The sequence below is a fragment of the Rhinoraja longicauda genome, chromosome 3, assembly GCF_053455715.1.
Source record: "Rhinoraja longicauda isolate Sanriku21f chromosome 3, sRhiLon1.1, whole genome shotgun sequence".
Taxonomy (NCBI): Eukaryota; Metazoa; Chordata; class Chondrichthyes; order Rajiformes; family Arhynchobatidae; genus Rhinoraja; species Rhinoraja longicauda.
In genome coordinates, this window is record NC_135955.1 from 83409313 (window position 1) to 83433803 (window position 24491).

General features: G+C 44.4%; 1 protein-coding gene and 1 pseudogene across 4 annotated transcripts in view; one reads left to right on the plus strand and one right to left on the minus strand.

The window, feature by feature from the left end:
* The window catches only part of LOC144592135 (EGF-like repeat and discoidin I-like domain-containing protein 3), a 242937-nt gene that overhangs the window by 60184 nt on the left and 158262 nt on the right, over positions 1-24491 (plus strand). For 2 of the 4 annotated variants that reach the window (XM_078396536.1, XM_078396537.1), the window contains exon 2: positions 15877-16005. The exons of the other annotated variants lie outside the window; for them this stretch is intronic. In XM_078396536.1, the coding sequence (XP_078252662.1) occupies positions 15877-16005 (129 nt within the window). The remainder of the gene's footprint in view (positions 1-15876; positions 16006-24491) is intronic. 4 annotated transcript variants of the gene reach the window in all.
* Positions 24346-24459, minus strand: LOC144592507 (5S ribosomal RNA; annotated as a pseudogene).

Consider the following 24491-nt stretch of genomic DNA (forward strand, 5'->3'; position numbering starts at 1 on the left):
TCCGGGATCTCTGGTTTCCTCCCACACTCCAGAGACATACATGTTTGTAGGTTAATTGGCTTGGTATGAATGTAAATTGTCCCTAGCATGTGTAGGATACACGTGTTAGTGTGCGGGGCTTGCTGGTCGGTGCGGACTCGGTGGGCTGAAGGGCCTGTTTCCGCGCTGAATCCCTAAACTAAACTAAAGACTCGGCTAATTGAATATTTGCCGACTGCAAATGTGTAGGAAACCTTGAGCGTCCTGTTCATCAGCCAACTGAAGACGATGACACAGACCCTTTGCTGATTTCCACCTGATCCAGCAAATATTTTACACTTATCTAGGATTAGAAGACATGCTTAAAAAAGTGATATAAATGCATAACCGGGCCAACCAAATATATGGTGTTTCCTTGTTGCTCCTCCAGCCTACTATTATAATTCTTGGCTGTGTAAAGACTTGGCTCTTAATTTAACATATTCCAGCAAATTCTCTTCATTCTTCAAAGGAGTTGTGCCACTGAACTTCGATGGATATTTTAATGGATTGGATCAGGGCTGGACATATGTCGGTGTCATGTGAAGCCAAAACTTAAATGCTGCATGTCATTTCTGGGCTTATCGCTGTAATAACTTTAGACTGTGAATCTACATAAAATTATCAAGTAAAATGTTTGGCTGGACATCAAAGGATTAATATCCTTCTGGCATAGCTGTGTGTCTTATCTGTGTGTATCAATTATAATTACAGGGACAAAAATGGAATTTATCCTTAATATATTTTTAAAAGAATACTTGATTTTAACTGCTTTGAAATATTGAAGGGAAGATATGGGTGCCAGCGGTTATGGGGAGAAGGCAGGAGAATGGGGTTAGGAGGGGGAGGTAGATCCACCACGATGGTAGACACAAAATGCTGGAGTAACTCAGCGGGTCAGGCAGCATCTCAGGAGAGAAGGAATGGGTGACATTTCGGGTCGAGACCCTTCTTCAGACTGATGTTGATGGAATAGCAGAGTAGACTTGCCTAATGGCCTAATTCTGCTCCGATCACTTCTGATCTTATGAATGTTTTGACATTCTGATGTGTTGCTGACTTCTTTGGGTGAAAAAAAAAATGAACGTACTCTTAACAATAAAGATCAATTAAGGTAAATCAACATCAACAGAAATTAAATTATTATTGTTTTTCTGTGAATGGATGAAAGGGAAGCTGGTAGGACGTAGTACACATAGGATCTTCAAAGACTGATTTGTTAATACAAATGTAGTGTGCAAGTACTATGGTCTTTCTCAGCTAAACGTCAAGTCTATCTTTATTTTAAATTACAAGGATTGTTGGGCTGCGTAGGAATATAATTTCTAAGAACTATTGATTTCAAATATTGCTAGAAATATTTAGTAACATGTCTGACAGATTAGTTTAATTACAACCTTGTCAACCATTTCTGGACTTCAGGTTCTGTTAAATAGTTCAGTATTCAGACGACATTGCTTCCTTCTGCAAATAAGTGAGTCATATTATTGAGGTCGTCTTCAAATAAATGGCCAGGCCAACAAATATTTGTCTCCTAAAAGGGTGTTGGGAAGGCAAAGACTGCAACAGGATTCATGCTGTACCTAGCAGCTCATTTCCAATAAAAGAGAGATTTGTTGTCCTGTAGCAAATTGTACTGCAAATATTAAATGCATGCGGTTGAGTTTCTAAAATTAGAGAGTGTGAGGTCAGCTAAATTGGTGCCTTTTAAGATGGGAACCAGATCTGTTTATTTTCAGTGAGCTAATACCTTAATTTCCCAAGATTATTTTTTACCAGAAGTCTTTTTTTTTTTGTTCCCTTCTGCCATGGGCAAATATATTTAGTTAGCATGCTTCCCAAAACATTCTGACAAGCCATTCAGATCTGCGACGTGACCTTATATTATGAACTCCATAGGGCAGGATTAAATCGTGAGTGGGCTTTGGAGTTCAACAGCTTTCCACTCCAACAGGCAGCACAAAATGTGAATAGCTTAGAAATGTTATGGTTCCTTCCAAAAGCCCAATAAATGAGTGAGGACTGGCAGGCTAATTTAAGTACCTGCAACTAATCAGCATGAGACCTAAGGTATTACGGCCCATAGGAGACTTCATGGTCTAGGGTCCTAGTGTCTTACAGCATGGAAAAAGGCCCTTCGGCCCAATACTGGCCAACCTGTCCCATTTACACTAGTCCCACCTTCCTGCATTTGGCCCATATCCCCCCAAACCCATGGGTTTTTCTTTCAAACTCATAAAATGAATCAAATAGTGGCTCATTGGTGAAGCAGGACAATAGACAATAGACAATGGACAATAGGTGCAGGAGTAGGCCATTTGACCCATCGAGCCAGCACCGCCATTCAATGTGATCATGGATGATCATTCTCAATCAGTACCCCGTTCCTGCCTTCTCCCCATACCCCCTTACTCCGCTACCCTTAAGAGCTCTATCTAGCTCTCTCTTGAATGCATTCAGAGAATTGGCCTCCACTGCCTTCTGAGGCAGAGAATTCCACAGATTCACAACTCTCCGACTGAAAAAGTTTTTCCTCATCTCAGTTCTAAATGGCCTACCCCTTATTCTTAAACTGTGGCCTCTTGTTCTGGACTCCCCCAACATTGGGAACATGTTTCCTGCCTCTAACGTGTCCAACCCCTTAATAATCGTATACGTTTCGATAAGATCTACTCTCATCCTTCTAAATTCCAGTGTATACAAGCCTAGTCGCTCCAGTCTTTCAACATATGACAGTCCCGCCATTCCGGGAATTAACCTAGTAAACCTACGCTGCACGCCCTCAATAGCAAGAATATCCTTCCTCAAATTTGGAGACCTAAACTGCACACAGTACTCCAGGTGCGGTCTCACTAGGGCCTTGTACAACTGCAGAAGGACTGCGGTTGGGAGAGACGAAGGCAATAGTGAGGGAGATCAAAAGGAAGGTCATATATCTTTTGACTGTTCGGGTCAGGTTGGATCCATAGTAAACAATCTCATATAGCTGCAGTCAAGATTCAGGTGTCAGATCAGAAGGAAGGGGAAATTGGAATTATTGGGGAGAGGAGGGTTTGAATGAGAAAAAAATGGTTTTGGGATCAGTCAAGAGGTCTTGGGTATTGAGCAAGGATCCACAGTTGATGTGTTGGTTAAAGTATCAGAGGAGTCAGTTGGGCAACAAATCACTGGGGGACTTTGTGTCGGGAGGGTTCTGGAGTGAGAATGGTAACACAGAAACATAGAAAATAGGTGCAGGAGTAGGCCATTTGGCCCTTCGAGCCAGCACCACCATTCAGTATGATCATGGCTGATCATCCAAAATCAGTACCCTGTTCGTGCTTTTTCCCCATATCCCTTGATTCCATTGTGTAGTGATGTGCTTACTGGGGAGATGGGCAATAACTTTGTTCAGGGACTTTTGAGCATTGTTGTATGAATGATTGATGGAGCTAGGTGTACAGGTTTGAGGTCAGCTTAGGGAAGTGAGACAGTAAATGGCTAGGTGTGGGATGTGTGGGGGGAAAAACTCCATGACGGCTCTTTTACTTACAGAAGGCCTATCTAGAGTGGAGCTCCAGCAGCGAACTTGACAGCCTAGGATCTGCTCAGGCAACATCCTTTAGCAATGAATCAAGGTATAGAATCATCGGGTAATTGAGAAGGGAAAGTGGTCTGTTAGCACACCAAGTTCATGCCCAACCATCATGCAAGACACAAAGTGCTGGAGTAAATCAACGGGTCAGGCAGCATCTCTGGAGAAAAATGAGGGTGACGTTTCGGGTCGGGACCCTTCTTCAGACTGGAGTGACTTGAGTTACGCTGAGTTACTCCAGCACTTTGTCTCTTTCTTCGGTACAAACCAGCATCTACAGTTCCTTTCCACCCATCCATCGGGCATCCGTTTACAATAATCACGCATTAACCTATTTTATTTTTCCAAGTGCTTTACAATACCCCTTCCCACAGGCTATGTCTAAAGCCTAAAACGGAGCATTTTATCATGGCCAATAAACCAAGTTCCCATCTTTGTGATGAGGCAGGAAACTGGAGCACCCAGACCAAAGGCACATTGTCACAGGAAAAACATACAGCCTCTACACAGACAGCAGTGGGGGACAGGATAGAATTGCCCCATACCTTTTTGGACGACATAGTGAACATCGGGGAGTCTCCCAATCCCTCACCACCACCCTGCCATGGCTTAGTACATCACTACCATCCTACCATGGTTTAGTGCATCAATTGCACTGAGGACTTAGAAAGAAAATTGCAGACTTCACATAGACATAGAAACATAGAAAATAGGTGCAGGAGGAGGCCATTTGGCCCTCTGAGCTAGCACCACCATTCATTGTGATCTCATTACTTGTATGAAGTCCACAATATACATTACAATTGGTCTTTTAATTGAAATTGATACATTTAGCAGAACAGATCATCAGATCTAATTTCAAGGCCGGGCAGAATATGAGACCACTTTCAACATTGCAGTATATATATCCTAAGCATAACCGAATAACATTTTGTTTCTTCATAGCAATGATGAAGGATGGAGTGCCGAATCAAGTTTAGTTTATTCAGTAAATCCAAAAGATGTCTAGTTCCGATGTGTAAAAGCTAATGAACATCTTGATGAACATGATAGAGTGTTACCTCTAAATGGATTTAGCTTAAGTCCTGAGGTACCACAGGCTTGTACCCGTCATAATTGGAGATTGGAGCTCGTTATCAAATAAACCAATCTTGTTTAGGGAGATAATGTCAGTGCAAGGTTGTAGGCTCCAGCTCATGGAATGGTTTAAAGCTAAGGCCAGCATTTTGAAAATGGTGCGCTGCTTCAGAATCTTGGTAGTTAGTCCCATATCATCTGGTATGGTGGCAAAGTAAACCTAGTGACACCATCAACACAAGCAAAGGAAATATGAGCTTGCAGGCTGCCATGGTATGGATGATAATTTCAGAATGGTTGGGGACAAAAAGGGTAGCCGAGTTTATGGGTGATGATGAACCACATGTGGATTTAAATGTGAACTAGATTCTTCAGAATTCATTTGCTGAGGAGAGTTCAGCAGATCAATGGCAAAACTTCCACATTATCTGAACAACTTCCTTCGCTGGTAAAACTGTCACATGCTGAACATGGGGACTGCTGCACGGCTGCTAGACACGAAAAGCTGGAGTAACTCAGCGGGACGGCCAGCATCTCTGGAGAGAAGGAATGGGTAACGTTTCGGATCGAGAACCTCCTTCAGATTGATCAAAAGATCTCCACTTCTGATTTGCACATTTGTTAGTTGATCATGTGGGTTATTTAAAATAATGTTTTACAGATAGTGACACAGGCACTCATGCTTTCCAAGTTTTTAAACCTCAAAATATATGATTCGCTGACTGCAAATATATTGCATGCAAACAGAGAGCTAATATCTTAATCATTTCAACTCTCCTTTCTGCATGCATGTAAGCACCTAAGAATACTTTTAAATGTATACTAGACCAAGTGGACCCGTTGGGCCCAAACCTCTCCTGCATTGGTGCAGCACCCTCTCCTCCTCCCCTCCCCCCTCCCCCCTCCCCCTCCCCCCCTCCGCTCCCACGCCCACTCCCACTCCCACTCCCACTCCCACTCCCCTCCCCCTCCACCCCCCTCACCCCTTCCCTCCATTCCCCCCAACTCTATCCCCCAAAACCCCCCTTATCCCCTCCTCTCCCCCCTCACCCCCTCCCTCCCTAGGAGATAGATTTAAACTTTAAAATGTGAATAACTTAAAAAATATAACACCGATTTCAATGAAACTTCTTCCATTAGCACCAAAGGGACTAGAGTGAGTAAGGTGGGCCTTAAATTGTCGCGCAACCGTGTACCGTTTTGGCTGTAGTTCAGGAACAAACAAACAAACAAAGGAGAGTTTTATTATAGAGATAAGACACCCTTTTTTTGTGTTCCTTGAACAGCCAACTTTTTTTTCTAGAATGTTCAGTTTTTGTATTAAATAATTATTTAATGGAGTTATAAAGAGAGGCTGGTACCTTTTTCGCTGGAGTGCAGGAGGCCGAGGGGTGACCTTTTAGAGGTGTTCAAAATCATGAGAGGCATCTATAAGGTGAATGGTCACAATCTATTTCCTTGGGTGGATCAGTTGAGAACTTGGTTTAAGGTGAGACTAGACGAGTGTGCACCCAGAGGGTGCAAATCCCTGCTGCGGGCGGTCCTGCGTACGCGGCTGAGGGAGGGGGGGGGGGGGGGGGTCAGAAGGTGGGTTGAGGAGGGATGGAGAGGGTGAGTGGGTGAGCGGAGGGTAGATAGATAGATAGATAGATAGATAGATAGATAGATAGATAGATAGATAGATAGATAGATAGATAGATAGATAGATAGATAGATAGATAGATAGATAGATAGATAGATAGATAGATAGATAGATAGATAGATAGATAGATAGATAGATAGATAGATAGATAGAGATAAAAAAAGTTCAAAAGAGACATGAGGGGCTATTTCTTCACATAGAGGGTGGCACGCATTTAGAACGAGCTGAAGAGGCGGGTATAATGGCAATGTTTTAAATATATTTAAGTAGATACATGGATAGGAAAGGTTCAGTGGAATGTGGTGGAGTGCAGTTGAGTGGAAACTAACTGAACTTTGAAAATAAATGTTGAATTCTAACATCACTGTGCACATACTTACTAATCCAGTATTTAACATATTATTTGCAATGTGATACTGAGGCACTGATCTGATTGCGATCATACCCGCGTGCAATGATTACAAATTACATTATTGATTCTGTAATGCAAATTACTGCAGGTTACGAGGACGTGGATTACAGTTTCAGAATAATTTGGGAGAAAGGCAGCAGTAGAGTTGCTGCCTTACAGCGCTTACAGCTCCGGACTATATGTTCTGCCTGTACGGAGTTTGTACGTTCTCCCCGTGACCGCGTTTGTTTTCTCTGATATCTTCAGTTTCCTCCCGCATTCCAAAGACGTACAGGTTTGTAGGTTAATTGGCTTGGTATAGATGTAAATTGTCCCTCGTGTGTGTAGGATAGTGTTAATGCATGGGGATCGCTGGCCGGCGGGGACTTGGTGGGCCGAATGGCCTGTTTCCGCGCTGTTTCTCTAAATTAAACCAAAAAACTAAACTAAACAAGGCCAATGTTGCAGAGTTCAGTCATGGTGAACACCCTTGGTGAAGGCCTGTTGTAAATTTTAAATGGAACCAGAGTCCGAGATATACGCAAAATACTGGAGTAACTCAGCGGGTCAGGCAGCATCTCTGGAGAAAAGGAATAGGTGACCCTTCTTCAGACTGAGAGTCAGGGAAGAGTAGGGGTGCCAACTATCACTCCCAAATAAGGGACAAGGTGATGTCACCCAGCCAGTGGCCAGGTGCTCTCGCTCCACCAATGTCGGCCGCCCGGGTCGGGAAGCGGGTTGTTACGCAACCTCCGTTAGGCATCACCCGAGCCTCCGGACCTACACTGTACGGACCTACAGCGGCCGCCAGGCCTGCACTGTCCGGACCTACACTGTCCAGACCTACAGTGTAGGGACCTACAGCATCTGGGCCTACAGCATCCAGGGCCTACAGCGCCCCCCCCCCCCCCCGGCCTAATACGGGACAAGGGCGGTCCAATACGGGACAAACCAATTTCGCCCAAAATACGGGATGTCCCAGCTAATACAGGACAGTTGGCAACCCTAGGGGAGAAAGAAATTAGAGGCATTAAAAGGCACAGAACAGATCAGAGCTGGATTTTATCCCCCACCCCAATCAGTCCCGACCCAAAACGTCATCTATCCATATTCTTTAAGAGCTACTGCCTGACATGCTGAGTTACTCCAGCAGTTTGAGTCTTTTTTGAACACAACTATAGAGAAAGTACAGATAATAAAAGATAGTGCCAGCTTCTCAACGAGATATATTGGGAAGACATTCTTAATTCATGAAAGGCTTGTTCTAGCATTTGATATCACTGGGGGAGAAACTATTCTTGATTCTGGTGGTATGTGTTTTGAGTTTTCTCAGGGTGCAGTGATTAGGGTTGCCAACTGTCCCGTATTATCTGGGACATCCCGTATTTTGGGCTATATTGGTTTGTTCCATACGGGGCAGCCCTTGTCCCGTATTAGGCCGGGGTGGGGGGGGGGGGGGGGCATAGGCCCAGATGATGTAGGCTCGGACAGTGAGGGTCCGGACAGTGAGGGTCCAGACAGTGTAGGTCTAGAGGGCCGGGCGCCGCCTAACGGAGGTTGCATATCAACCCGCCTCCCGGCATGGGCGGCCACCATTGGTGGAGAGGTAGCTCAAGGCCGCTGGCTGGGTGAGATCACATGGGGCGCCGGGCGGTGAAGTCACCTTGTCCCTATTTGGCAGCGAGACAGTTGGCAACCCTAGCAGTGGTAGAGTTGCCATCTTACAGTGCCAGAGTCCCGGGTTCCATCCTGATCATGGGTGCTGTTTGTACGGTGTTTTTACATTCTCTCCGTGACCGCGTGGGTTTTCCCCAAGTGCTCCAGTTTCCCCCCACATTCCAAAGACGTACAGGTTTGTAGGTTAATTGGCTCCGGTAAAGTCAATTGCACCTAGTGCGTAGGATAGCGCTCGTGTATGGGATTGCTGTTCGGCGAGGACTCGGTGGGCCTGTTTCCGTGCTGTATCTCTAAGACTAAAACCCAAATCAGCTTCCTGACAGGAGAGGAAGAAAGGATGACCAAGGCTTGATTATATTGCCTTCTTTTTTGAGGCAACATGGGGTGTAGATAGAATTAATAGGGGAGAGATTGGTTTGCACAATGGACTGGCTGTCTACACAACTCTCTGCTATTTTTTCCTTTCTTGAGCAGTTACCAAACAAAGCTGTAATGCATTCCAAAGGGATGTTTTCTCTGGCCCATTTGTACAATTCAGTAAGAGTAATTGGAGACATGCAGAATTTCCTTCTGAGGATACAGAGGCTTTAGCATGCTATCTTGGGTGTAGCATCCATGTGTCGGCACCGGGACAAATTGTTTGTGATATTCTTGCCTAGAAACCTGAAGCTCTCAACCATCTCCACTTAAGCACCTTTGATGTAGATTGGAGCGTGTACTCCATTCTGATCAATAATTAGCTCATTCATTTTGCTGGCGTTGTCTCGCTGCCATGTTACTATCTCCTTCCTGGACCCTGTGCCTTCATTGCCCTCTCAGCCCCTACAATGGTCTCAACTGCAAACTTGTGAATTGAGTTGAATAGAATTTGGCCACAGGCGCGAGTGTCTAGGGAGTACACTCAGAGGCTGAGAATGTAGCCTTGCCAGGCACTGATGGTGAGAATTATCATGGAGGATATTCTGCCGTGGCATTTGGAGTAGGAGTAGGTCCTTAAGCAGGTTCCTTGAGCCTGCTGGGTATGTCAATACAACCATGGGGGTTCTGACATTGGCGTTAACTCTACTGATCCCCATAAACCTAGATTGCTCTTCAGTTCAAAAATCTGTTTCTCCTAGCCTTGGAAACATTTAATAATTCAGGTTCCACGGCTTACTGGAGTAGACAATTCCAATGATTCATTTCTCTTCATCTCAGTCTTAAATGACTGACCCTTTTACCTGAGGCAATGTTCCCTACTGCAAGCTTTTCTCGTGTAGTCTCTGAGCATCCACACTGTCATGTTCCCCCCTTTCAAGTTTTTATGTATTTTCATATTTGTTTTTAATCTGTAGAAAGCGCAAGCCTGACTTTATCAATTATTCCTCGTGAGACGACTCCTTCATTCCAGGAATCAACCTGGTGATGTTTTACTGCATTACTTCCAATGCAGGTATAGCCTTCTTTCGGTAAGGAGACCAAACCTGTGCACAATGATCCATGTGAGGTTTCACCAACAGGATTGATGTGTGAACAATTTACTGATCATTCTGCACGTTCTGACTGTAGTTTAGATGTAGGAATAAAGAGGGCAAGAAGAAAAAAGAACATAGGCATGAAAAAAAAAAAAAAAACACAACCTGCTGGAGTAACACAGCGAGTCAAGCAGTATCTCTGGAGGACATGGATAAGTGACATTTAGGATCGGGTCGCTTCTTCAGTCTCTGAAGAAGTAGTCTGAAGAAAAGTACTGACCCAGAACGCCGCCTATCCGTGTCCACCAGAGATGCTGCCTGATCTGCTGAGTTACTCCAGCACGTTGTATTTTTTGATGAAGATTCCAGCGCCTGCAGTTCCTTGTGCCTAAATATGTAAAGGATGGGTCCCAGATCTGGAGTGGCTGAGGAAACATTGGACATTCGGAAATAGTCCCATTTGAAAATCCGCATTCCCTTTTGACAATTCCAAGGGTCAAGGTAAAAGTGGCCGCACAGTGGCGCAGTGGTAGATTTGCTGACTCAGGGTCGATCCTGACTACGGGTGCTGTCTGTGCGGAGTTTGTACATTTTCAATGTGAACGCATAGGTTTTCTCCGGGTACTCTGGTTTCCTTCCACACTCCAAAGATGTATAGGTTTGTAGGTTCATTGTTTCTAGTGTGTAGGGTGATCGCTGGTCGGCGGGGACTTGCTGATTCTCTAAAGTCTGAAGATTGTTTTTGTAGCCTGACTGCTATGTGAGAGAAGCTGTTTCTAACTCTTTATTTTTACTTTATTAGTAATTATTGAGTTAGAAAATAAACTTTCTGTGGAGATATCATTGCTTTCTTTGAGATAATTCTACATTCTTTTAGAAACTGGGGAAAGACCTCCCAGAATTGAAACAATATGTTTTTTTATTAGATTGTTTCACGACTTTTCAATATGCCTTACAGCCAATAAATACTTCTTGCAGCCTAGTCATTACACCAGTGTACTGGTCTCATGCTTATTTTAACTTAATTACATTTGGTGGATCAACTTTGTAATTATTCTAACTGTGCCTGCATTTGTAATCTTTGAAGTTGTATCTTCCATATAATTTTTGAAGGTGTATTTGATTTTGCTTCAGTAGTAGTTGTTGCAACATGAGTGTAATTTTGGCCCATGGATCCACCCTTGATGAGGTAGAGTTTTAATATAACGTCTTGACTCGCTGAAATAAGCGAGAAATGACTTAGACGAAGGGATTAAAAGTACCATTAGCAAATTTGCAGATGATACTAAGTTGGGGGGTAGTGTGAATTGTGAGGAAGATGCAATAAGGCTGCAGGGTGACCTGGACAGGTTGTGTGAGTGGGCGGATACATGGCAGATGCAGTTTAATGTAGATAAGTGTGAGGTTATTCACTTTGGAAGTAAGAATAGAAAGGCAGACTATTATCTGAATGGTGTCAAGTTAGGAGGAGGGGGAGTTCAACGAGATCTGGGTGTCCTAGTGCATCAGTCAATGAAAGGAAGCATGCAGGTTCAGCAGGCAGTGAAGAAAGCCAATGGAATGTTGGCCTTCGTAACAAGAGGAGTTGAGTATAGGAGCAAAGAGGTCCTTCTACAGTTGTACCGGGCCCTGGTGAGACCGCACCTGGAGTACTGTGTGCAGTTTTGGTCTCCAAATTTGAGGAAGGATATTCTTGCTATGGAGGGCGTGCAGCGTAGGTTCACTAGATTAATTCCCGGAATGGCGGGACTGTCGTATGTTGAAAGGCTGGAGCGATTGGGCTTGTATACACTGGAATTTAGAAGGATGAGGGGGGATCTTATTGAAACATATAAGATAATTAGGGGATTGGACACATTAGAGGCAGATAACATGTTCCCAATGTTGGGGGAGTCCAGAACAAGGGGCCACAGTTTGAGAATAAGGGGTAGGCCATTTAGAACGGAGATGAGGAAGAACTTTTTCAGTCAGAGGGTGGTGAAGGTGTGGAATTCTCTGCCTCAGAAGGCAGTGGAGGCCAGTTCGTTGGATGCTTTCAAGAGAGAGCTGGATAGAGCTCTTAAGGATAGCGGAGTGAGGGGGTATGGGGAGAAGGCAGGAACGGGGTACTGATTGAGAGTGATCAGCCATGATCGCATTGAATGGCGGTGCTGGCTCGAAGGGCTGAATGGCCTACTCCTGCACCTATTGTCTATTGTCTATTGTCTAAATGTCCAGTTGACCAGCTGCTTGCTGAACATCCGAGGAGTGGTTATTGATAGGATTTCTACCAGGTAAGACAGATAATAGCCGAGGCTCCGCAATGTCTGGGCAGGTATACTCGCCTCTCGGAAGTGCCGATGCCAAGGTCTCTACTGAAATGAAACCCGTTCATCATCCTTTGTTATGCCAATGATCAAAGACTAAACCAGCACGGTCCTATCTATGGAGAAAGTTGACTGCAATGAAGCCGTTCAATCTACCTCAAGTTAACAGTGGAGTATGTTCTGCTTAAGATAGCAGCTGGCTATTTAACAAAGCAGGATGGAAGCAACATTATCACAACTTGAGTTATTCCATTATTCCTTGAAGCGCAGGAGGATGAGGGGTGATCGAAGAGAGCTGTGCAAAACTATGAGAGGAATAAGTCGGGTAGATGCACAGTCTTTTGCACAGGGTAGGGGAATCGAGAAGAAGAGGACATAGGTTTAAGGTGAGGGGGGAAAGATTCACTGGGAACCTGAGGGGAAACCTTTTCACACAAAGGGTGGTGAGTGTATGGAACAAGCTGCCAGAGGAGGTCGTTGAGGCAGGTACTATCACACCGTTTAAGGAACATTTAGACAGGTACATGGATAGGGCAGATTTAGAGGGATATAGGCCAAAAGCAGGCAGTTGGGACCAGTTGAAATGGGGCATGTTGGTCAGTGTGGGCAAGTTGGGCCTGTTTCCATGTTGTAGGACTATGACAACATTTGATCCTCCAAACCTCGTCCACTGCCCAACACAGGCTGAAGAATGTTAGGAGAGGAGAATTATGGTGGCTATCTGACCCGGTGGCCTGTGATTGATGAGCACTCACAGTGCGAGTGAGCCAGGGATTGACTGTCAGACCGGCTACACTGATCAGCCTAATTAGGAACCAACAGCACAAACACCATTTGGCCTGAGTAAGAGCCAGGAGAACAGACCACTTTGCAGAGATATTTGTCACACTATTTTGGACATCATGCAGCCTATTGTGCTGAATGCTTTTGTAGTCACTGTGTAAGGTGCAGCAATGTGCTTGGAGTCATAGAGTCATACTACAGAGAAATAGACCCTTCAGGTTAACTTGTCCATGCAGAACAAGTTTCTCCATTAGCACTAGTCATATCTGGATGCGTTTGGCCCACATCCCTCTAAATGTAATCTATCCATGTGCCTGCCCAAATGCCTTTTAAATGTTGTTATCGTACCTGTCTCATCCACCTTCTCCGGCAACTCGTTCCATATACCCACCACCTTCTGTGCAAAACAGTTGCTTCTCAGGGCCTCTGTGGAACCAATACATAGTGCGCACTTCCTGTTATCAGTACAGGAGAAAGATACATAATTTAATCAGTTAAAAATCTAAAGTCACTGCTGCACTGTAGGAAACGCAGCAAGCAGTTCTTGCATGTCAAATCCCACAAACAGCAATGAAATAAGTGATTCAATATATATTCTAGTAATTGGTTGAACGATAAAACAGGTCGGAGAAATGAGAAGATCCCTGTGCGATTTAGATAGTGCTTGGTTTATCCGTCTGTAAGCAGCTTGGGAGTTTAGTTTGAAGAGACATTTTAAAGATGGCATCATAGAAACATAGAAACATTAAAAAATAGGTGCAGGAGTAGGCCATTCGGCCCTTCAAGTCACCTTCTGCAGTGTTTTGTTTTTGGATTAAGGCTGTGTGTTAGAGGGTAGGGCTCGGTAAATACAAATTTGGGTAAGGGTTGGTGTGTAAATTGAGAACCCAAGGACAAGGTGAGGGGGGAAAGATTTAATAGGAACCAGAGGGGCAATTTTTTTCACACAAAGGGTGGTGGGTGTATGGAACAATCTGCCAGAGGGGGTAGTTGAGGCAGGCACTATCACAATGTTTAAGAAACATTTATACAGGTACATGGATAGGACAGGTTTAGAGGGATATGGGTTAAACATAGGCAGGTGGGACCAGTGTAGATGAGACATATTGGCCGGTGTGCCAACATAATTCAGGGAAAGATTTGACTGCTCTGCCTCTCGATCTGATATGATGGGGAATGAACAGTAGTCCTTTAGATACTCCAGATACTATTAAAGTGCACAAGTAAATAATAATTAATGGATTTTACCCTTGATATTTTTCTTGTACTTTCTTTTATATTTTTGGTACTTGATGAATTAATTAAATACTTCAGTCGTGTTTTTGGAAGCCAATATTTACTCTGCCATTGGTCTTGATGAACTGGAGATTTTTCTTTGTCAGTATCTATATTCTAAAACTCTCGTTTGTTTGTTTGTTCCTGAACTACAGCCAAAATGGTACAGGATCGTGCAACAATTTTAGGCCCACCTTACTCACCCTCATCCCTTTGGTGATAATGGAAGAAATTTCATTGAAATCAGTGTTATATTTTTAAAATTATTCACATTTTAAAGTTTATATCTATTTCCTTGGGAGGGAGGGAAGGGGGGGGGTGGGATGGGGTGGAGGGAGGAAGGGGAGGGAGGGGGCAGGAGGGGGGTAAGGGGGATGGAGTGAGGGGGAGGGGAAGGAGGGAGGGGGGAGGAGGGAAGGAGGAGGGAGGGAGGGGTAGAGAGGAAGGGGGAGGGGTAGAGAGGAAGGGGGAGGGGGAGGAGAGGGCAGGAGAGGTTTGGGCCCAACGGGTCCACTTGGTCTAGTAGCTGTTAAAAAAGGGATGTCACGGAATCTAATGCTTCTCACTTGGATTTAAAGAGAACGTTTGTTCAGACCCTTGAATCTGTAAAGGTCGGGTCATGCAGGTCATAGGGGAAATCCTTGTTCACGTGCGATGCTGAAACAACATTATAATTTCTAATTGCTTTCTTTATAAATAACTAGTGTGCTGAGAAAACATTTACCTTTCGGCATAGTATGAATGATGGTGTGGAAAAAATATTCACTTGTATGGACTCAATTACATTGCAGAATTATGACTTTAAGGTCGTGACACTAAATGGTGCTCGATTTTCAAGAGTCAAGAGTGTTTTATTGTCACATGTCCCAGATAGAACAATGAAATTCTTACTTGCAGCAGCACAACAGGATATGTAAACATAGTACACTGCAAACAATGTAATAACGAGAGAGACAAAAAAGTTCTGTGTGTATATCTTTACATACAATTACACATACATATGGATCCTACGCACGCATATATACGCACGCAGCACACGTACACAAAAAAAAACAGACAAACAATAATAGTGCAACACACAAAAAAAAACAATAATAGGCTTTGTATCTAATGTTGCTAATGCTACCGAGATTGATGGGGAGACCCAGCCTAGGGGCCGCTGAGAACAAAGGGAGGACACGGTGGTGGGCTACCTGCTGCCACATGCGGTGGCAGGCAAAAGAGAGAACATTTTGATGAACTTGGGTAATTTTGTTGATGCCAGGAACATGGTGACTTGTGCACTGCCTAGGTGAAATCTGCTGCATGATTTTACTGGGTTGAATGCATAAGAAAACATTTCACTGTGCCTAAGCACATGTGAATCATTGAATTGATATTTCTTGTAAGTGTGCTCACCATAAGGCCTTGTAGATGGTTACCCAGCATGGTAGGGGCATGAATGCAGCATGACATAGGAAAATTATATGTACGAATCTTAGATTCATTTTGAAATAATTCACACCTTTAGTACATAGTGCATAATTTCCTTGCTCTTTCACTTGCCTAATTATCTTCTTTCATTTGGCGCTGGTTCGGGTATCACAGTTATCTTTTATCAATTTGTCTTGATCACTTTTTTCTTTTGCTTCGACCTTAACACATTCCTTAATTCTCGATCTCTTTTACGTCTGTAACAGGAGAGGTATGCAAACCCGACCCATGTGAGAATGGTGGTGCCTGCATGGCAGGGTTGGCAGATGGAACTTTTTCATGTGAGTGTCGCGATGGATTCACTGGTCCCAACTGCTCTAGTATTGTGGAGGTTGGTAAGTGCAAGCACAGACCTTCGCAACACCTCTTTCCTGCATGCCCACCTCTTTTATGTCTGTAATAATACAGGACACTAACCTGTGCTATGTGGCTGGCTAATATCACACAAGCATCTCCTGTACTCGTATTGTCCTGTGTTGTAATCTTTTAATGCTTGTGCTTTTTATTATACATCACAAACTAGTCCCGCAGAGGTAATTGTGGGAGGATGTAATTGAAAGAGTTGTCTCGAGTAAAAAAAAAGAGAAGATAATTAGGCTTAGTGACTAAGAAATATTTTTGTCGGTGTAGTATTATTGCTGAGCATTTACCGTAGGGTATTAAGAATGAAATGCCGTTTGACATGAACATGACTGTAACTTTTTCACCAAATATAGGTCAACTTAATTTATTGTAAAACAAAACCTTATGAGAAATTCATTGCAATTACTTAAATTGGACAGATATGTAGTATAAATGGAGAGCTCCTAGAAACAATTTGCAACTTAGCATTTGTTGAGTGTTAAGTCATACAAACATCTGAATGGTGTCAAGTTAGGAGGAGGGGGAGTTCAACGAGATCTGGGTGTCCTAGTGCATCAGTCAATGAAAGGAAGCATGCAGGTTCAGCAGGCAGTGAAGAAAGCCAATGGAATGTTGGCCTTCGTAACAAGAGGAGTTGAGTATAGGAGCAAAGAGGTCCTTCTACAGTTGTACCGGGCCCTGGTGAGACCGCACCTGGAGTACTGTGTGCAGTTTTGGTCTCCAAATTTGAGGAAGGATATTCTTGCTATGGAGGGCGTGCAGCGTAGGTTCACTAGATTAATTCCCGGAATGGCGGGACTGTCGTATGTTGAAAGGCTGGAGCGATTGGGCTTGTATACACTGGAATTTAGAAGGATGAGGGGGGATCTTATTGAAACATATAAGATAATTAGGGGATTGGACACATTAGAGGCAGATAACATGTTCCCAATGTTGGGGGAGTCCAGAACAAGGGGCCACAGTTTGAGAATAAGGGGTAGGCCATTTAGAACGGAGATGAGGAAGAACTTTTTCAGTCAGAGGGTGGTGAAGGTGTGGAATTCTCTGCCTCAGAAGGCAGTGGAGGCCAGTTCGTTGGATGCTTTCAAGAGAGAGCTGGATAGAGCTCTTAAGGATAGCGGAGTGAGGGGGTATGGGGAGAAGGCAGGAACGGGGTACTGATTGATAGTGATCAGCCATGATCGCATTGAATGGCGGTGCTGGCTCGAAGGGCTGAATGGCCTACTCCTGCACCTATTGTCTATTGTCTATTGTCTATTGTCTATTCAAGACAAATTGATATTTCACATTAAGTACTTGATATAAATATTTCATGGGTGTAGCATGATACTACTTTCTAAGTAATGGAAATGGTTACTAGAAAAATCAAGGCAGAGGAAATATCTCCCATTTAAGATAAACTAATTATAGAAACAAAGAAACTTAGAAAATAGGTGCAGGAGTAGGCCTTTCGGCCCTGCGAGCCAGCACTGCCATTCAATATGATCATGGCTGATCATCCAGAATCAGTAGCCCATTCCTGCTTTCTCCCCATATCTCTTGATTCCATTAGCCCTAAGAGCTGTATCTAACTCTCTTGAAAACATGCAGTGAATTGCCCTCCACTGCCTTCTGTGGCAGAGAACTCTTGTTGTGAATTAAAACTATGTTGCTGAAATATTTACAAACTTTTAGGTATGTTGCGTCAATGTTACTTCTTTAACGTGCTAAAAGTTTAACATTACCAAGAACCTCTGTAGTCATATGTGGTTTTAATCAAAAGTTATTGAGAGTAATATAAATAGCGAAGTCAAAGAGACTGCACATAACAAAACAATTTTGCATTCAAATATAATGATATCCGCCAAGACTAATTAGCACCAGACCTTATTACATACGTGGCCCAAAACATGAGAGCCTGTTTCCGTGCTGTATCGCTAAAGTAAGACTAAAACTAAACTGAATGTAGAGCACAAACCTCAAAAAACAAGGGCGCAGCGGTAGAGTTGCTGCCTTACAGCGAATGCAGCGCCGGAGACCCGGGTTCGATCCCGACTATGGGCGCTGTCTGTACAGGGTTTGTACGTTCTCCCCGTGACCTGCATGGGTTTTCTCCATGATCTTCGGTTTCCTCCCACACTCCAAAGATGTACAGGTATGTAGGTTAATTGGCTTGGCAAATGTAAAAATTGTCCCTCGTGGGTATAGGATAGTGTTAATGTGCGGGGATCGCTGGTTGGCGCGGATTCAGTGGGCCGAAAGGGCCTGTTTCCGCACTGTATTTCTAAACATGAACAGAAACAAATTTCCAGAATGAATTAGAAATGATAGGCTTTGATATCAAGGCAAGGTTTTAATTACATGTGACACCAAGTCAAGTCAAGTCAAATTTATTTGTCACATACACATACACGATGTGCAGTGAAATGAAAGTGGCAATGCCTGCGGGTTGTGCACAAAAAGAATTACAGTTACAGCATATAAATAAAGTTAATAAGTTACTATTAGTGTCGACAAAAATTTAGTCTCTGGGGTTATAAAAGTTGACAGTCCTGATGGCCTGTGGGAAGACGCTCCGTCTCATCCTCTCTGTTTTCACAGCGTGACAGCGGAGACGTTTGCCTGATCGTAGCATCTGGAACAGTCCGTTCCTGGGGTGGCAGGGGTCCCTCATGATCTTGCTTGCTCTGGATCTGCACCTCCTGATGTATAGGTCCTGCAGGGGGACGAGTGTAGTTCCCATGGTGCGTTCTGCCGAACGCACTACTCTCTGCAGGGCCATCCTGTCCTGGGCAGAGCTGTTCCCAAACCAGACTGTAATGTTGCCGGACAGGATGCTCTCTACAGCCCCAGAGTAGAAGCAATGAAGGATCCTCAGCGACACTCTGAATTTCCTCAGTTGTCTAAGGTGGTAAAGGCGCTGCTTAGCCTTACCCACCAGTGCGGCAATGTGCGTTGCCCACGTCAGATCCTCTGCGATGCGGACTCCCAAGTATTTAAAACTGCTCACCCTATCCACAATAGACCCATTTATCTCCAGTGGCGTGTACGTCCTTGGATGTTTAGCCCTTCTGAAGTCCACAATCAGCTCCTTTGTTTTAGTGACATTCAAGAGGAGGCTATTGTCCTGACACCAGAGTGCCAGATCAGCCACTTCCTCCCGGTAGGCCTTCTCATCGTTGTTGGAGATCCGGCCCACCACCACAGTGTCATCAGCAAACTTGATGATGGAGTTTGAGCTGAACCTGGCCCCACAGTCATGTGTGTACAGGGAGTACAGTAGGGGGCTAAGGACGCAGCCCTGGGGGGATCCTATGTTCAGGGTGAGGGAGCTAGATGTGTGTTCCCCCATCCTGACCACTTGGGGCCTGGCAGTGAGAAAGTCCAGGACCCAGGCACACAGAGGGGTGCTAAGCCCCAGTTCCAGCAGCTTCTCAACCAGTCTGCTGGGGACTATTGTGTTGAATGCTGAACTAAAGTCAATGAACAGCATCCTCACATAGCCCCCCTGGCTGTCCAGATGAGAGAGAGCGGTGTGAAAAACCTGGGAGACCACATCATCCGTGGACCTGTTCGGACGGTATGCGAACTGTAGTGGGTCCATGTTGCGAGGAAGGAGGGCGCAGATGTGCTTCTTGACTAGCCTCTCAAAGCATTTCATAACAACCGAGGTGAGGGCCACCGGTCGGTAGTCATTTAAACACGCTGGAGAGGCATTCTTTGGCACCGGTACAATGATGGATCTTTTGAAGCATGCGGGGACCACGGACTTTGCCAAGGAGAGGTTGAATATTGTGGTGAGCACTGGAGCAAGCTGAGTAGCACAAGACTTTAGTAGTCGCCCAGATATACCATCTGGGCCTCCAGCTTTCCTCGTGTTCACACGCGTCAGAGCCCACCTCACCTCATGCTCGGACACCGAGAATGTGTGCACATCCCCGGCGGTGGATCCCCCTCCAGCCTCGCTAGCCAGCGCCCCTTCGGTGCTGTTTTTAGACGGCGAGCTGGTGGTGTTACCTGTCTCAAACCGTGCATAAAAAGAGTTCAGGTCATCAGCTAAGGAGGAGCCGGCACTTCCGGTTGAGGGGGTGCTGGACCTGTAGCTAGTTATTGTCCGTAGCCCCTGCCAAAGGCGCCTGGTGTCCTGCTGCTCCATCTGTGACTCCATCTTGTCCCGGTACCTCCTTTTTGCATCCTTCACTGCCCTTCGCAGTCGGTAGGACTCTCCCTTGTAGTCGTCCATGTTGCCGGGTGCCAGGCCGGAGTTGTAAGCAGCGGTGCGAGCATTCAAGGCCACGCGAATAGACCTGTCCACCCAGGGTTTTTGGTTAGGGAAGATACTGACCCTTACCATGGGGATGATGGTATCGGCTATTGTGGCAATGAAGTCCGTAACCGCTTCCGCAAACTCATTTACGTCTCTGGAACTTGCTTGGAACATGTTCCAGTCGAACATGTTCCAGTCCAAGTGGATGTAAACTGTGGATCAGGACAAAAACACGCAGTTGCTGAATTTATTTTAGCAAAAAGAATGGGAACAGCCAATACAGATTGACTACCACAGACCTAAATAGTGTGCATATATACGTACAAGTGTTTGAAAGTGAAGAGGTTGCAGGAATAGTCAGCAAAGCATATGATATCCTGGGGTTCAATGTTCGAGTCAGGGGAGTCAGTGGCTCCGTCCTGAGGGTGGAGTTGGATTCGTGGGAGGTGGTCTTGGAGGGGAGGATGCTTCTCAAACTGTGGAGCATCTTGGACAATACAGCTCACCTCCCCCGTGACACACTGGTCAACCTGAGGAGTACCTTCAGCAACAGACTGGTTCCACAAAGATGCAGCACAGAACGCCATGGGAGAACATTTTCCCCTATGGCTATCAAACTATACAACTCCTCCTTCTTCTGTCGTGGAGTAGACTGACTCCCCTTCCCCCTTCCCCCCCCCCCCCCCCAATCTTTGCACATCCCCAATCCTTTCTACTCGTCACTTTAGTTTTGTGTATCTTGTGTTTTATGACTGTTGGAAGTTCAATTTCCCTCCTGGGATAAATAAAGTTCCATCGTATCGTATGTTAAAAAGAGTCACAGAGTTGTGCAGCACAGAAACAGGCCCTTCAGTCCACCACATCAATGCCAGCCTTTTTGCCCATTCATTAATTAATTAATCCCATTTGCCTGATGTAGAACCATATCCTTCTATTCTATGCCTTTTTAACTATCTGTCTAAATTCTTAACTGTAACAATTGCATCATCTCTAAGACAAAGATTAGGCCAATGTCAATCACCACACTTTAGGAAGGAAGTAAAGCCATAGAAGAGCCTGCAGATAAAATTTGCTTGAATAGTTCTGGGGTTGAGGCTTTTCACATTCAAGGTTATAGGAAAGATATTGTCAAGCTTGAAAGGGTTGATTTACGAGGCTGTTGCCAGGACTAGAGGGTCTGAGCTATAGGGAGAGGTTAAGTAGGCTTAGCCTCTATTCCTTGGAGCGCTGAAGGATGAGGGGTGATCTTATAGAGGTGTACAAAAGTATGAGAGGAATAGATCGGGTAGATGCACAGAATCTCTTGGCCAGAGTAGGTGAATCGAGGACCAGAGGACATAGGTTCATGGTGAAGGGGAAAAGATATAACAAGAATCTGAGGGGTAACTTTTTCACACAAAGGGCACAAGTTGCCAGAGGAGGTAGTTGAGGCTGGGATTGTTCCAACATTTAAGAAACAGTTAGACAGGTACATGGATAGGACAAGTTTGGAGGGATGTGGACCAAACACAGGCAAGTGGGACTAATGTAGCTGGGACATGTTGGGCAAGTGTGGGCAAGTTGGGCTGAAGGGCTTGTCTCCCACACCGTATCACTCTATGACTATATTGTAGGAGGTGATGTTATTCTCCTTCGATAAAGTAGCTTGAGAGAAGAGTGTAGAGATGAATGTGTCTAGGGTCAATGCAGGATTAGCACAGATAAACAGTGAGAATCAGTTCCTATTCGCAGTTGGTTCCAGTGTCACAAATTTTCTCATTCACTTAACTTATCCATATTCTTTTCTATCCTCCACATATCTTTCTTACAACTTATTTTTCTATCTATCTTTGTGGTTTCAGAACATTTAATATCCTATTCTTTTTTTTTCACCCAAATCATTCATATAAATTGTAAAACATTGATGATCCAGTACAGATCTCTGTGGCAACCTTTCATTATACCTGGCCAACCAGAAAAAAAAGAGATGTATTTATGCCTAGCTGTTCCCTGTTAGTCAGACAATCTTCTTACCATACCAATGTGTTATCTTTTACATCATAAACTTTTTTGCCTCAATAAACGTTGACACAGCATATTAATAAATGCATTCTGGAAACCCTAGTCTAGTACATCACCAGGACTTCTTGTTTCTTCAAAGAATTCCAATGAATTAGTAAAACAAAAAAACCATGTTGACTTTGCCTTATTGCCTTGTTTTTTTATCCAAGTGTTTTTTTAGATTTAGAGATACAGCGCAGAAACAGGCCCTTCGGCCCACCGGGTCTGCGCCGCCCAGCGATCCCTGCAGCTTAACACTATCCTACACCCACTAGGGACAATTTTTTACATTTGCCCAGCCAATTACCCTACAAACCTGTACGTCTTTGGAGTGTGGGAGGAAACCGAAGATCTCGGAGAAAACCCACGCAGGTCACGGGGAGAACGTACAAACTACGTACAGTACAGCACCCGTAGTCAGGATTGAACCTGTGTCTCCGGCGCTGCATTCGCTGTAAGGCAGCAACTCTACCGCTGCGCCACCATGCCACCCCCAAACAGTGGTATGTTCTGTTACTATATCTTTAATAACAGCTTCCAATATTTTCCCTGTGAAAGAATGGTCTGCACTTTCCAGTAAGGGGTTAAGAGGTAAAGATAGATCAGCCATGATTGAATGGCGGAGTAGACTTAATGGGCCGAATGGCCTAATTCTGCGCCTGTAACTTGTGTACTTTCCTCCTAACCCCATTCTCCTACCTTCTCCCCATAACCCCTGACACCCATACTAATCAAGAATCTATCTATCTCTGCCTTAAAATGTCCACTGACTTGGCCTCCACAGCCTTCAGTGGCAAAGAATTCCACAGATTCACCACCCTTTGACCAAAGAAATTCCTCCTTACCTCCTTACTAAAAGAACATCCTTCTCAATTTCAACAACCAACTCTTGTTATTCCTCAGATTCACAGCCATCTCATTCATCTTGCTGGCATTGAGGGTTAACACCATGACATGAGGTTCTCAATCCCTTTCCTGCACCTTGTCTCATTGCTGTTTTTGATCCAGCCCTCAACAGTGGTATGATCAGTGAACTTAACGATCGAGTTGCTGTTGTTCATGGCCGCACTGTCATGAGAGTACAGGAAGAATTCAACAGATTCACCACCCTCGTTATCTCCTTCTTAAAGGAACGTCCTTTAATTCTGAGGCTATGACCTCTAGTCTTAGACTCTCCCACTGTGTTAGAACTGAGAACAGAGGCTGGCCCATTGTTTAAAAAATATTCTATGCCATTGCTTAAATGCCCTCCATCCTAAAGCTGGAGCTGGAAATGCAAGCTTTGGAATAGAAATTCAATCTCATGGCATATTTTATGCTCTACATGACTGAATTGAAGTGTAAAATCTGACACAAATTACAATTCACAATCCATGGTGGGTACTTTACATTAATAAATGTAAAATGATAAATCTTACATTAATATCATTTCATTCACCTCACATTCTCCACAACTCCCCCCAAATTCTACCACTTGCTTGTACATTAGGGCTAATTTATTGGGGCTAATGTCCTAATGGGACATGGGAAGAAGCTGGAGTACCCAGAGGAAGCCTATGCATTAGTGGGAAAATATGCAAACTCCACATAGACAGCACCAAAAGTCAGGTTTGAACCTGTCTGGCATGTCCTCAACAACTCTCACCAACTTGGCAGGTATTTCTGGGAATAATACAGAAGGTGCAGGATCAGTTCATAGAAACATAGACATTGAAACATAGAAAATAGGTGCAGGAGTAGGCCATTCGGCCCTTCAAGCCTGCACCGCCATTCAATATGATCATGGCTGATCATCCAACTCAGTATCCCGTACCTGCCTTCTCTCCATACCCCCTGATCCCTTTAGCCACAAGGGCCACATCTAACTCCCTCTTAAATATAGCCAATGAACTGGCCTCAACTACCTTCTGTGGCAGAGAATTCCACAGATTTACCACTCTCTGTGTGAAAAAAAACTTTCATCTCGGTCCTAAAAGACTTCCCCCTTATCCTTAAATTTTTAAGCCTATGGTATTCCCAGGTGGTATTCCCACATGGTATTCCCAGGTGGTCTCCCATCCAAGTACTGACCAGGCTTGAGCCTGTTTAGCTTCGGAGATCAGACGGGATCGGGCGTGTTCAGGCTAGTATGGCCGTAGGAATCTTTTGTTCCAAAGAGGAAGAAAGATTCTA